The 14972-nt window shown below is 36.4% G+C and overlaps 2 protein-coding genes across 3 annotated transcripts in view; one reads left to right on the forward strand and one right to left on the reverse strand.

The window, feature by feature from the left end:
* Nucleotides 1–544: 544 nt before the first annotated feature.
* Nucleotides 545–10086, reverse strand: LOC111497681 (serine/threonine-protein kinase EDR1-like). Its single transcript, XM_023148566.1, has 14 exons — nucleotides 9387–10086; nucleotides 8180–8593; nucleotides 7717–7820; nucleotides 7212–7480; nucleotides 6333–7130; nucleotides 6082–6122; nucleotides 4840–4908; nucleotides 3789–3889; nucleotides 3538–3616; nucleotides 3360–3458; nucleotides 1929–1997; nucleotides 1766–1815; nucleotides 1025–1201; nucleotides 545–913 (listed from the first exon to the last, which is right to left on the reverse strand). The coding sequence occupies exons 1-14, from the start codon at nucleotides 9819–9821 to the stop codon at nucleotides 778–780; spliced, it is 2841 nt and encodes a 946-aa protein (XP_023004334.1). The 5' UTR covers nucleotides 9822–10086; the 3' UTR covers nucleotides 545–777.
* Nucleotides 10087–12045: 1959 nt separating this feature from the next.
* The window catches only part of LOC111465638 (protein MON2 homolog), a 45851-nt gene continuing 42924 nt past the window's right edge, over nucleotides 12046–14972 (forward strand). For both annotated transcript variants that reach the window (XM_023110124.1, XM_023110132.1), the window contains exons 1-2: nucleotides 12046–12308; nucleotides 12800–12985. In XM_023110124.1, the coding sequence (XP_022965892.1) occupies nucleotides 12204–12308; nucleotides 12800–12985 (291 nt within the window). In that variant the 5' untranslated portion in view covers nucleotides 12046–12203. The remainder of the gene's footprint in view (nucleotides 12309–12799; nucleotides 12986–14972) is intronic.

Consider the following 14972-nt stretch of genomic DNA (forward strand, 5'->3'; position numbering starts at 1 on the left):
TTTTCTATTTTTTTTTATAAGCTCATAAACTGAGTTAAAAGAAAAAATAACATCATTGAAGATATCGTACTTATGGCTAATGTTTTAAGTAGTATAAAATACTCAATAAGTGATCTCATGTTAAAGTTCGATATACAACAAAAAACGTATAGTACAATCAAGAAACCTAAAACCATTTTGAAAATCAGACCAATTTCTATGCACATAAATAAGTAATTGCCACATATTTACCACAAGTTACATGAGTATATCACAAGGCTTCAATGTGAATACACAGATTCAATGCAATTCGAGTAATTTCCATGTACAAGAAAGTCCCAAAACGTAGTGACATTATATAAAATTTTATACACTAAAATTAAAACTCAAAACCTTATTGAAGTATAAATACCAAAATTGCTTTTTTAACGAAGTAATAGTTTGTTTGGTCCGTGGTTAGGAAGGGTAAAATTGTGAAATGAAAATTTCCATTAAATTCAAATTCTTGTGGGTTATATATGAGAGGATGAAGGGAGAAAGGAGCAGAACAAAGTTTGGGATCCTGTGTGCAAGCCAAATAGCAGGCGACTGTACAAGCAAAACATGGAAAAACAGCATTACATTTTGATCCCGTATAATATATACCTCTACAACATTTTCTTTTCTATCTTTCCTTTTCTTTTCTTTTCTTTAAATACTTGTTTTTACATTTCAAAAATATACAATACAACAGCACTACTCGAGGGAAACCAAGAAGAGTTTCCTTATTCATTCTTGAGAATAATGAGCCGGTATCAATCAAGGTGTAGAATTTACAGAAATCTCTTGCAGCATCGATGAACTCGGCTGGTCTGAATGCGGTGGCAGGACGAGTTGCTGCAGAGGCTTAAGAAAATTGGCTAATTGTGCAAATGATGGCCGCAAGTTCGGATCGCTGGCAATAATAATAGCATGGAAAAGAATTCAACAGCATGACAAAAGGAATATCAATATTAACTTGTGTAAAAGAGTTTTGCAAGTGACAGAAAATACACATGCAACTTACGTTTGCCAGCATTCCCAGATTATCCTTGCAACTGCGGGATCTACTTCCTTGGGTATTTCGAGTCGTCGATTCTGGAATCCGACTGCACCAACAACTTGCATAGGATTCATACCACTCCAAGGTAGTCTCAATGTAGCAAGTTCCCATAGAATGATTCCAAAGCTATAAACATCGCACCTGTGCATTTGAAGAACAAGCTATCATATCCTGTTATAATTTCAAGTTATCTCAGCCACATTGTAAAAAAAACAAATATCCACTAAATCATGCTTAAATTCTCATATGTTTCTTCCCAGCCCAGAATCTACTAGGAGTTCTTTGGCTAAAGAAACTTTGATATTGTTCTTCTTTCAATGCGCCTTAGTCATCTTTCATGGGATTTTACTTTGGGAACATGTTTTTCCTCTTCCATTGAATTTTCAACATGGTTCTTAATTAGAAAAATTGTTTTTTAAGAACTATTGGTCAAATTCACATTGCAGAAGACTAATAATTAACAATTGCAATCTTCTTAGAAAGCCCAACAATTACCAAATTACTTGCACACAAAGGTTGTGACGTTCTTTCCACTATTGTCGGCATTTTTAAGAGAAATAGATCCCATACCATTTACAACTAACCATCGACCTAGAATGCAATTTGATGCCATATGAGGGGATTTGATATACAGGATAGCATAGATTCCAAGCTCAAACGTGATTGAAAATGAACTTGAGAACTACCACCATTACTCCAACTTACTTTTCATTTGAAGGCTCATTCCGGAGAACCTCTGGTGCCATCCACTCAGGCTAACAGATGGAAATCAAATGAGAGAGAATGATTTAACTAAGTTATATCTTGCATTTTAAAGAAAATCTGAAGAAAACATTTGAAGTAAAAGTCAACTTTCTCTTCTTCTCACCGTTCCTCCAGTTGATTTGGATGACAAAAATGTGTGGTGCTTCAGGCGCGACAACCCAAAATCTGATACCTACACAATGAAGAAATCATACCGCAGACAAGGCCGTTACAAATTCTAATACTCCTTACTATGTTTAAGTATCTAACAAACATATCATCCATAGGTATCACATATTGAACGACCCACATTCTTGGTGAAGTGGGACCTGGCTTGTTTAAAGCTTTTTCTTCGACCTCAATTAGCCAAACACAAACTTGCTGGGCAAATAAAAGCTGTCAAAGGAAGACAGAGACAAGTACCTTACATATTCTCATTCCTTATAGCATAACTCAAGTTTGATACTCACTGTACCTTCATCTTCATGATGGTTTTTTCCTTCTTTTATTTATTTATTTTGAGTGTGGATGAAGTAAACAAGATTTCTATTCTCTTTCTTTTTTAGGAGAAAAACTAAGAAACAAAACTTGTATTAAGTACGAAAGAATGAGGGAGCAGAACAATCATAAACAAACAAGAATCCAAGCCAAAGAAAACATAAGAAGAAACAAACAAACCACCAGGATTGCAGCTTTAGAAAAAGATACTATTAAATCCCCTCCAAAAAGAGCCATAAATAATTATCCAATTAAAATATCGAAATAAAGGCTGAGACGCTGGATTCCAAGCAAAAGAGATTGATAGAAAAATGAAGAGATATGACAACTAAGAACAATCTTTTCTGCCCATTAGATCTAAAATCAAATTCTGAAAGGGAGAGGAGATTTAACGTCTGAGAACCAACTCAAACACGTCCAGCCACACAAAACTTCAAACCACCAAAATAAAACATCCATATAATCTTTATTGAAAAATAGAAGGATTCATAAAAACAACCAGCAACCTTCGAACTTCAAAATAAATAAACAATCAAAACTAAAAACGATCTGAAGGCAACCCAAAAAAGAAGAGCCCCAAAGCTTCTGCATTACCAAGATATTGATAGACAATCGAATTAGTTGGACACAATTAGATCTTAATTAGTGGTGACTAATGAGTGGTTTCTTTGGGTGGTTGGTTTTTTCGTTATTTTGTGGAATATTTGATCAGAAAGGGATAAGCAAAAAAAATTGTCACTAATGGGTGATGGGAGGAAGCTTTGGCTGGAGCAGTGTATCATCTCTCTTTGGATTTACTTTTCCAAAAAAAAATTGTTCGCACACCTTTTCTTATTACCCCACAGTTTGTGCCCCTTTAGGTAAAAATTATTGTACTTTTCGTTTCTTTTTTAGTCTCCCTGTTGTCTTCTGCACGTTCTCATTCACCTTAATGACATTTGTTTGTTCATTTAAAAGAAAAAAAATGGGTAACTTCAGATGTCAGTGAATAAGTCACAGAAGTAATAATTAATAGAACCACAGACGTAAAGCACCAGCAGTAGCAAAGGTGTTATACCTTCACATTCCAGTTCTTATCAACTAAAAGATTCGGTGACTTCAGATCTCGGTGAACAATTGTTGGATGACTTGTATGCAAGCAATTCATGCCCTTAGCCTGCCGTTGTATAAAGAATTCAAAAGATGGTATTTGGCTCAAACATTAGTTGATAATATATTCAAAGTTAATCACATACCACATCAAGGGCCATTTTTATTCTGCGTTTTTCATCAATTTGACAATGTGGGCGATGAATGATCCGGTACAAGCTTCCTCTGGAGTTTAATTGCATCAAGAAAACTTGACAGTCAAAAAGAAGATAGATGCACATTTGGATGATCTAAAACATTCTTCTTTCTTTTTTTTTTTTTTCTCTTTTCCTTTTTATGGGCGAGCAAGGGATGGGGATTAATCTATCGAGAAACTCAAGTAAAATTGAACTCATACCTTGGAAGAAACTCGGTGACAATGGAAAGGTTAGGAGGACGAGTGACTGCACCCATAAAAAGAACAATATTTGGATGACGTAGCTGTCGCATTATCAGTACCTTCCATCACAAGAGATAATATAAGTCCATAGTCGAAGATAACTTATTGAAGATACATACTCAAATCGCAAGCAACCCATTTGTTGTAACTATTTTTTATGAAGTTGCATGTATCAAGTTCAAAGAAAAAAAATTGACAACCATATGGAGCAACACCAAACTTCACAAAAAATATTGCATATATTCCCCCATTGGTCTTTATGCCGCAGTGCCGTGCTTCTAATACAGAATTAGAATCAGATAAAAAGTTGTCTAAACGGTGGGGATGTTGGATTCATTGGAGAGTATTGTTAGTCTTACAGAAGAATTAAGGGAGGAGAGGATCAAGCTTGAAGGGGGCATCTGGATTGAGGAGTGAAGAAATGAGTTGGAGGCAAAACTCTAGTGTCACGGGGATTAAGAAGAGGGTGATACTTATGAATTTGTGATACAATGTTCGATATCATAATATCAATATAGATCCAAACCAAATTATCAATTTTCTAAATGATTTAATGTCTTAACAAAAAGACAATTTAAAATCAATAATGCCTATGCATTTTACATATTTCACTCTCAAGATGTTCATGAGTGTTCAATACATGTTAATTGTGCTTCACAAGTATTCATTACATGCCCAACAAGTGTCGGACTTATATTCAATTTACTCTTATATCATTGCCCGTCTTTTATATAGACTAATTGGGAATCTAACGTATAACTCCATTAGTATTTGGTTATTTGTTGTAAATTTCATGTATACCAATTTTTATACAAGTATCATGCATCAACAAAAATCAAAATATTTGTATGCAAATCATTACTGAGGCAAGAACTCAAGATGTCAATACAACTCGAAAAAGTTTCATTATTTTTTGTAGATTTTTTACAAGAGAAATTAATAATAATTTTTTTCATAAAGTTTTGCATTTAGGAGTCTATTTTTCTATGGAAGTAACTGCTCCACTTACTTCTCTTTTGAACTCAGCTAAAGCAGCGCCAGAAAAATCCTGGTCTAAGAATTTCTTCACCGCAACCTCCTGCAAATCCATCAATCAACATCAAGCTGTTAGCGTTAGAAAAGTCAATCACTGTATAACTTACATAGACGTGTATAAATTTAAAAAAGACCACAAGAGTAAGAGAGGAATTCGATAATTAATTTTTTTTATAATTTACCAAGGTAGGGCAGAGGAAGAAGGGAGAATATGATAAACAATTGAGCTAATAGAGAGATGGGGAAAGAATAAACATATATTTACTTATAGACTTGAGAGGAGAGGAGGAGAGAGAGGGAAAACAAACAGATAAACAATAACATTTTTTCCTCACAAGTCAGAAAGACACGGAGAGAACAGAGAGGTAAAACGTAAAAGACAAGTGCTCATATAGTTGAAAGTTCAAAATTAAATATTCTATAAGAACCCAGAAATCTATTTCATTTATATTTGGGGATACGAGAAAAGGATTAAACCTTTTTCATTTCCAGGTCATGCAATAAGTTAGCCTAACCAAACAGATTAACAAAAACCAGGTGGTAGTAGAGCACATCGTTCATTTTTGTGTAGGTGAAAGGCAGTGAGGCTCCACCATGACAAACCGACCTGGCCAGCAGAAGGGGAAACAATAAAGCTCTCCAAGACCTAAAGGCCTTTACAGAAGCAACTCTGAAAGGTTTTGTTCGACACGTCATATATTGTGTAGGAAAGTTAGTTCCCACTCATGTTGGAAAGTTAGTCCCCACCCAAGCCATTCAAATTTCTTCTAGAAAGGGGAAGTATAAGGTGGCACCCTCAGAGTTCCAAATACAAGTTGGCATTGACGTTTATACAATTAGCTTTTTTTTTAGGAAACGAAAACCGTGTTAGAAAAGGCCAAACCAAGAGCCACAAAAGAACAGCCTAAGGGCTAGGGCTAGAGATAACCCCCACCAGAACACTAACAAATGAGCGTCTTCCACTCACTTATAATGAGGAGAAGGTCGCAATTATAAAAGAATTTAGGGTGGTTTGAGACCCAAGGTTTAGTGCTAGTCAAATAATTTTAACATAATATGCGAGAATTTTATTATAACCAAAGAGTCACAAGTATCAACTTGGATCTGACAAGTTAATGCAGCTAAAAACAAAGTGAAAAATTGAATGTGCCGAGCTTAATAATGGAGGACTGGCCACAGAATGCAATAACATAGAAGTAGAGTTAATATAACTCACTGTGCCATTCCAATCAGCATTGTAGACTTCTCCATATGAACCTATATATAGAAAACATGAAATTAAAAGAAGGAAAAATGAAGATCTCCAGGCAACTGAAGGTAAAGTATTTCAAACGTTAAGTAATTACAAAAAGAGAGCAATTTATTAACAAGTTTTTGACTGTGGAATGAGACAATAACTATTATATTTTCAACCTCTGCCTGTATAACGTGAGTGAGATAGAAAGATTCTAATCAGCTATTGCGTACCTAGTCCAATCCTTTCACCGATAATGAGGTCCTCCCATTGTATTTCACATTGGCCTACATCCACATCATCATAAACTTTCTCAAACCTATTCGCACTTGGATCAATTGATGGGCTGGGACTTCTCATATCCTTCGATATCAAATTGGTTCCAATAGATCTGTCATATGTGAACTTTCTACGATTATCAAATTTGATTAAACTATCGCATCCATCAACAGTATCAACATTTTTATCCTGCAAGTCTGTACTTCCAGAATGTTTTCCATTCTGCTTTCTGTTCTGTTCATCAATCGAAGGCAAAATATTAGGCTCAATCATGGCAGATGTTGACCGAGAGTGCATATAAGATGAAGAACTTCCAACTTCAGCACTTGTAATTGATACATTTGATTCAATGGATGTTCCTGAACCACAAAGGCTGACACTTTCAGAGACTGTAGAGTTGGCAGAAGAAGATGATGCCATATTATGATCATTATATCCACAATTAATTCTTGGAAGACGACCCTCCATATAATCGTACTCTTTTTTCTTGGGAACAGCATTGAATGCAACTCGATTTTTCCACAAGGGTACAGGAGGATGCCCGATAGTAGGTTTCTGGAGCTCCTCAATTTTATTATCAGAGGATTTATTAAGAATGAAACTTTTTCCAGTTCCTTTTATCTGGAAAGGATTAAGATCTGCAAAAAGATTTTTGGGATCCTCGGAGCTTTGACCAAATGGAACTACATTGACATTCAGTCTAACATTACTATCACCTGAATGGACCCCTTTGTATCGAGAAGTCCCAGTACCTAACAAGAAAAGATTCTCCATTTAATGAGGACTTTTTCTAGCAGGTACTGCAGAAATAACATAAATGTCATCATACGCACCTGAGCTTGAGGGCACAGACTCTGTCCTTCCATAGCCCAGTTTCCCATCCACCAGTGAGCTGGCCTCTGCTTCATAGTTTTGACTGCTGCTTTCCTCAAGTGATGGTGTTGGTTTCGTGGAAGAAATTTCAACATCATTAGAGTAGTGGAGAGAAGAAATTTTGCTTACTTTAGGGTTGTAAGGCTTCAACATAGTGGTGTCCTTTGCATTTAATACATCTGCTGGTATAAGCGTTCCAGGAGCTGCCATTAGATCGACCAAAAACTCCCTGAAACAAACTACATGTTCATAACAATTCGTTTTGATATAAGTGTACACCCACTAAGTGAGCCTTTTAGGACCAGTTTGGTCTAGGGACAGATGGAGTGGCGTACAAATTAGAGAAAAATAATACGAACTACATTACCATAATAGTATATAATACGAATGACTCTTTTTACCCAGTTACTAAAATTCAAACTCACCATTAATGATAAAAATGAATGGAACAGGACAAGGATATACCTTTCATCCTCCAACTTTATGATGTTGACAGCATCTTCTTCAACACCAGTATAGTGACTACCTTTAACAAGCCTACAAGGCATCTTGATACCGTCAGCTAACACCTATATCCAGGGAAGAAAGGAGGTTCAAATAAAGTCAATAAAGCTTAAAATTATATATAAACGTATATATTACTAAAAACAGGTAAGCTAAAAAATTATCACCCAAGACAATTTTAGTTTCCCATAACCTTATTGAGGATTCTATAACCTTCTACTTCAGGAGTTACAAGGAAAAGAAACTAAACTTTTTCTGGTTCCTTATATTGACAGTAAAACCACGTGCTTTATTACACTTGACAAACCATCTCTCATAATATAGCTCTAACATAAACCACCATGATTCCTCTGATGCTAAAAATCTTCAATAAAGAATGATTGCATTATATTACAGATGTTTGAGAGAGTTTTTTACAACCAACCTTGAAAAGCAATGCACGGTGTCTTGAGAGGCCAATATTAATGGAACCAATAGGCAACACACTTGTGTGAAGAGAAGTTCTTAACTCTGTGCTTCTTTCCATCCACCTAGCTAGCATAAAATTGGCGTCCTTTACAGGCCCGCCCATGTGTCCCATAATGAGCTCAGCAAGCCTCTGAACCAAAACTCTCACCTCAGTGCCAGGGCAATCTGCAATACATTGAGCAATTTGCACTAGCTCTTCTAGTGCAGAATCAACAGTCATATTGACCATTACAACTTCAAAGCCAGAACTACCAAAGCTTGCTTCAATATCAGATAGAGATGGAATTTTTCCTTGGACTGTTGAATCCGTAGAGAGGACATCATAAAACCCATTGACAACTTTTTCTCCATAGTCAAGGAGATTATATTCCTTAAAATGCAATAAAATTAATATTAGATAAGGAATGAATAGTCCTACAGAGTAGAGTAACAAGAAAAATAATATCAAAGCAACGTGAAAAGGCAAACATCTAATAAGGCTGTGGAAATTCCAGCTCTATCAGTGTATATTTTACAAGATATTGAAGCAGTAGCTACCTCCTGGATTGACTAGATAGTGTCGCTAAAATAAGGAGCAACTAGTGTTCTTAAATATAAGTTTATTAAACCAATTCATTGCTCACATTTTGCTTGAAATATGCTTCTTTAACACTTCTCTAATATATTTGTTTCCAAAGGTGATATTTCCCCATGAACCAGACAACTCTGCAATTATGCAGGTGCCTGATGGTTTTTGTGCAAGATAATTTTTAATTTCAGTTCTTGACATAGTTAGTCTAAACTAATAGAAACGACAGTCGTAATAAATCTATTCCTGATATGAATCATCTCAGACACGATGCAAATGCAGGGGGGAAAAGGATATACTGTATTCTTGTCTACAAATCTGATGCACCAGATGATGACAAACCGGAATCCCTCTGTTTCAACTCAATATGCTTATAGTGTAAAATTGATAAAAATGCAGCGCTAAAATACGACTATAAATGACCAGGTTTCGCGCACTTAGCCACAAAATAGTAGGTTGCCTAGTACAATGGGATCAGATACATAACTATTGGTTATTAGAGCACAAAGATTTAGTTTTCATCTCATTGGTTTTGTTCAATTTATCGAAAAAGAAAAGTTGGTCGAATGAACTCCCAAAAAAGCAAGAAGCTCACCCAATATTGCCGCGAAAGCGCCTCGGCAGCATCTACCTGGTCCCTGGAAGTGGAATCAATCCGATGATTTCCCAAGCTCAAAAGTGTTGCAGCTCGAATTTGATCCTTCTCCGGATCATCCCGGAAGTCGGAATTCGAGGCGCTAATAGCTAGGGCAAGCTGAACCTGAAACTCTTCCTCTGAAGAAAAGTAGTCAGACCGATTAGGAGCTACCGAAACCGAAGCCGTGCTTCCGCCCACTGGGGGAGTTGTTGCCAGCGACGGAGACGGCGACGGCGACGACGAAGGACTCGACGTAGAGTTGCCGGAAATCTGCCCCGGAGCAGTTGCAGGACGATTATCTGACGACGACGCTGCTCCAGGCAACGGATTCTCATTGGGCCGATTCGGCTCGTGATTGCTTCCAATATGAAACTTCTTGAAAATATGTTTCATCCCTTCCTTCTCCTATCTCTCTTTCCCCCACTGTCCCTCCGTATCCTTCACTTTCCTCACTTTCCCCGACACTCTCTCTCACTCACTCCCCAGATCAATCGACTTCAAATTCTCTCTCTAAAACCACCGATCCTCCTTCTCTCTTCCTTCAGAAGCGCTTCTAAATTCTCTCTCTGTTTGCTGCTGCTTTTCTTCGTTACGACGGTCAAGATGAAAATGGTTGGGAGGGAAGATGATTTTACGCGTGTAGGAAAAATACACACCAACAGTCGTCTTTCTGGACAACCTCCTCCTTATACATAGAGGGGTAAGGAACCGAAGACCGACCCGGCTCGAATTGATTCGGTAAAAGTTAATTCAGGCCGAACCGAACCGAAGTGCTCAAAGAGTTTGCTCTTTTGACCGACTATACACACATGTATTATGATGTACAAAAGCTTCGAATTGAAATACACTTAGACTAATTGGTTTACACTAACGCGTTATGTTACATAAGAACCCTACTTACTACGGAAACTCACAGACTAGGTGATAATTGAACATCTACCGACTGTACCACTGTTATGTTGCATGCATGGACAACCCTCTAGTGACGAACGGTCTATCTTGACAAGGTAATTCATGAAAAACATTTATGCTAACCAACCCGCTCTAATGCCTACATGAGTCATTCCTGCACTATCAGGTAACGTAAAAGGTCAGATGTCTCTACAATCAAGTTAGGCATTCCCAACACAATACCTCATGAAAAATATTTTGAGAAAATATATACGAGAGTGACCCAAGGCTAAATCTGTTAGTTGAACACGACTCTCCACAATTGTCCACTTTGAGCATAAGCTCTCATGGTTTTGAGTATGCATGACTAAGTGATAAGGGAACCCTAATCCTCAGCCCGATGATCCAGACTTTTGTTGAAGCAAGAACCCTTGAATTAAAAGTAATTAACACCTCCTCATACGAATTTTGGATCAACCAAGAGATAAGGCTACAACTAGATTACCTCTTACTCTTACGATTGAAGATCTAGAAGCAAGATTTGGAATTTTGGTTTTACTCTTACGATTGAAGATCTAGGAGCAAGATTTGAAATTTTGGATCAACCAAAAGATAAGGTTAGAACTAGATTACTTCTTAGAGATAAGGCTAGAACTAGATTGCCTTTTAGAGATAAGGCTGGAACTAGATTACCTCTTACTCTTACGATTGAAGATTTAGAAGCAAGATTTGGAATTTTGGATCAACCAAGAGAGGCTAGAACTAAATTACCTTTTACTCTTACGATTGAAGATCTATAAGCAAGATTTTGAAACCTTGTTCTAAATTGAGTCACTCCACAATCTCCATAAAGAATAAGGTTTTTTACATTTACATAACATATTGTGGGTATTTATAGTCTCCAGACAAAAGACGTTTGTGGACGGTATTTCTCGGGTATTTTCCGATATGTTGTTGACATATTTTTTTGTAGTTAACTCTCATTGCTTTGCTTCGGGCTTCCTCAAAATATCTCATATCAATAGAGATAATATTTATTGATTATAAACTCATGATCATTCACTAAATTAGTCGGTGCGAGACTTTCATCATCTAATAAAACTAACTATGTTACTAATCTGGGTCGGTAGGCAAAACACCATTAGAAATTAGTTGGTGACCCTAGAGCAAAAGTATATCTATTACACGTAGCATGTCATTGAAATATACACAATATTAAGGGAAATGTAATCGTCACAAGCAATCTAACGAACTAAAGAATAAATATACATGACTAAAGTCTCAACGACGACTTTGCTAAGGACTAAAATAATTCAAAATTAGTCCGCTTAATAACCCGACCCTCTAACCACCGTTGTAGGTTGCAATCTCAAAAGATTAATAAAAATTGTTAATATGAACAAATCATTCCATACTCACATTTGCATTCCAAGGTTCCACCAAACTATTTTATCCAAACTTTGATGAAATTAATAATAATATTTAAATTAAAACTAATTTAGTTGTTTAAAATTGATGCTTTTAATTACATATAAATGGATGAGTGAAATTTAGTTGTTATTATTATTATTTATTTATTTTTAATTCGTTTATAAAATGTAGGAGACGTCTTAAAACAGAAAAGCCCACACGTATGGGCTTCAGGTCCAAAGGCATTTCAGTTCACACGTGTCAATCCCACGTGCAAAAGTCTCTCTCCCCTACCGTGCTTCTCCGTCTTTCACTGTTTTCACCTGCTTGCCATTTCTCGGTAGAGATCTATTGTTCTCCCTTTCGTGGATTACTTCATCCGATCTCATAGCTCGTTTGATCTCTAGCAGTTCGCTTTGAAATGATACAACCTGCATTTGGTCACTGACAGATTCACACTCCGTAGCTTTTGTCATGGCTTTCATGGCTGTTCTGGAATCTGATCTTCGCGCACTGTCCGTTGAAGCTCGCCGCCGTCACCCGGCCGTCAAAGATGGAGCTGAGCACGCTATTTTAAAGGTCCAACTTCATTATTGCTCTTATACGAAGTATGAACTGTGGGTTTAATTGGCATCATGGTAGAGGTGTTATTGTATACGTTGATGTTCAATCTTAATAGCTAATTGGAACCCGTCTGAGTTGAAATTCTTGTTTGTAATGCTATAATTTGCTGCTGCTTGGTTGCTGTGTAATGAAGGACATAAAGAAATGAAGAGTGTTAAATTCTTGTTCCGAAAATATTTTGTTCTCTGTGTTTGTGGGTGTGGGTTCGGGGCTAGTTTCTAGAGAAATGGGCCTTTTCTTCAGTTTCTCATGCTGCGAGATAAACTTCAACTTCTTTTTGGTTGAATGAAATTCCTTGCTAGTGGGTTGCGTAAAGTATGGATGCTGCAACAAAATTCTTTATCCATGCTTCGAGATATTAGACTGTAGCGAATTTGGTTGCAGAGTGTTGGGAATGTCCTGCATTTGACATTCATCTTCTTCATTTTTTTTTTGTTGATGTGCAGCTTCGATCGATGATGAGTCCCAGTGATATTGCAGAAAATGAAGACATTTTACGAATTTTTTTGTTGGCATGCGAAGCCAAAACTATAAAATTGAGTGTCATTGGGCTTTCGTCTCTACAAAAGCTCATATCTCATGATGCAGTCAGTCCTTCTGCCTTGAAAGAAATACTCTCTACCCTGAAAGATGTAAGTTTTTAATAGTAGTCACTGTGACTGCTTTTAAGTGTTAAGATAAATTACAAATTTCATTGACTTAATTTGATCGACTACTTTTGTTCCAGTAAGGTCTAAATACTGCTAATTGTGTTTTCATAAACGCTTGTTTGGGTTGATCAGCTACCTTTGTTATGTTAAGCTAGTTCCAGTTAGCTTTATGATTTTTGATAACAAAATCTAAGTCTGCAGTTAACTAATACCAATTGAAACATAAGTTGCCTTTACTCTTCTGGCACCCAAAGAGTTGTTCTCTTCTCTTTGCGCTAGTGGTTCCCGGTTCTCATCCAATTGATACGTAAGTAGCCAATGATAAATAACCCAGACTTTGAGGTCATATTCCATTTTTTCTTTTGATAAGCCATCCCTGCCCCCGTCCCATCTTGATAACACACCTAATTCATATTTGCTAGTTAGTTTTATTATTTTTTTATTCTTTTATTTCTCTAATTTCTCTCTCAATTGAAGATTGTAGCACTGAATGGCCGAATATGTACCTAGGATTACCCTTAATTGGGAACCACAAATCCTTCTCCTTCTGGAAGACTATTATTGAAAACATAGACAGAAGGCTATCAACATGGTCATCATTTTATGCTTCTAAAAGCGAAAGGCTCACCCTGATACAAGCCACACTATCCAACCTTCCCACGTTACATATCTCTATTCGAAATGCCACAAAAGGTGGCTACGAATATAGAAAGATTATTCAGAAACTATTTGTGAAAAGATGACCTACATCTTGTTTGATGGAATATCACAATCCTACTAGTAAACAAGGGAGGACTTGGCCTATTTTCAATGAAGGAGAAGAACAAAGCTCTCATCACCAAATGGATATGGATACATTATCATGGAGACAACGCCTTGTGGAGAAAACTTATAAAGGCTAAATATACTCCTATATCATGTACAAATCAACCCCCTCCATCTTCTGCAAAGGAGCCATGGAAGTACTAAAAAAGCACCAAAACCTCATCACCAACCGCATTTGCCACAGAGTGAGTGATGGTGGAAGCACATCTTTCTGGATTGACTCTTTAATTGAAAACACCATGCTAGCCTTACAATATCCACTTATGTATAGATCCTATCATATTAGAACGATCACAATCAAAGAAAGATGGAATGATGTCAACAAATTTGGAGACCTGAAGCTTGGTAGGAACCTAAAGGATAACAAAGCTACGAAAATGGGTTGAATTAAGCGTACTTTGCCCCAATTGTATTGTCAAAAGAAGCTGGCTTATTGAAATGGCTTCCTAGTGCTCATAGGATCTTCTCTACAAAATCTTTGATGATGGACAAAGGGAAAAAGTATAAGTAATAAACCCCATGCTAGCAAAGACAATATGGAAAGGAGATCACCCTAAAAAGGTGAAGTCTTTCCAATGGAAAATAACACACAAAGGCATTAAAGTGAAATCTACAAAAAAAGAATGCCCTATATTTCTCTATTTCTAAGTTGGTGCTCATTATGCAAGAAAGACAACAAATTACAAAACCACTTATACATGTAATTTACAAATGCTCAAAATTTCTGGACAAGGATTCTCAATATCTTCCGTTGACGTCTAACTTTTCCTAGAAAGGTAAAAGATTTATTGGATAGGGCTTTAACGTTCCACTCATTCAAGAACGTAAAAGCCTTCCATGGAAAAAATTCATTACTGCTTTCATTCGGAATCTATAGAAAGTAGGAAACTGAATACTAAAAGTCAGACTTATATGAAGCTCTTTGACAATGTTGTTAACCATGCTATTTCGTGGTGTAAATTGTTCAACACTTTTGCTTCCTATAGTCATACGTCCATCATAGTAAATTGATTTTTTTTTTGTAAACATCATGGATAACACATCCCTTTTGTAAAATTCAAACCTTAATGAAATTGTCTCTTACCCAAAAAAAAAAAAAAAAAAAAAAAAAAAAAAAAAAAAAAAAAAAAAAAAAAAAAAAAAA

Source organism: Cucurbita maxima, unplaced genomic scaffold, assembly GCF_002738345.1.
Source record: "Cucurbita maxima cultivar Rimu unplaced genomic scaffold, Cmax_1.0 Cma_Scf00002, whole genome shotgun sequence".
NCBI lineage: Eukaryota > Viridiplantae > Streptophyta > Magnoliopsida > Cucurbitales > Cucurbitaceae > Cucurbita > Cucurbita maxima.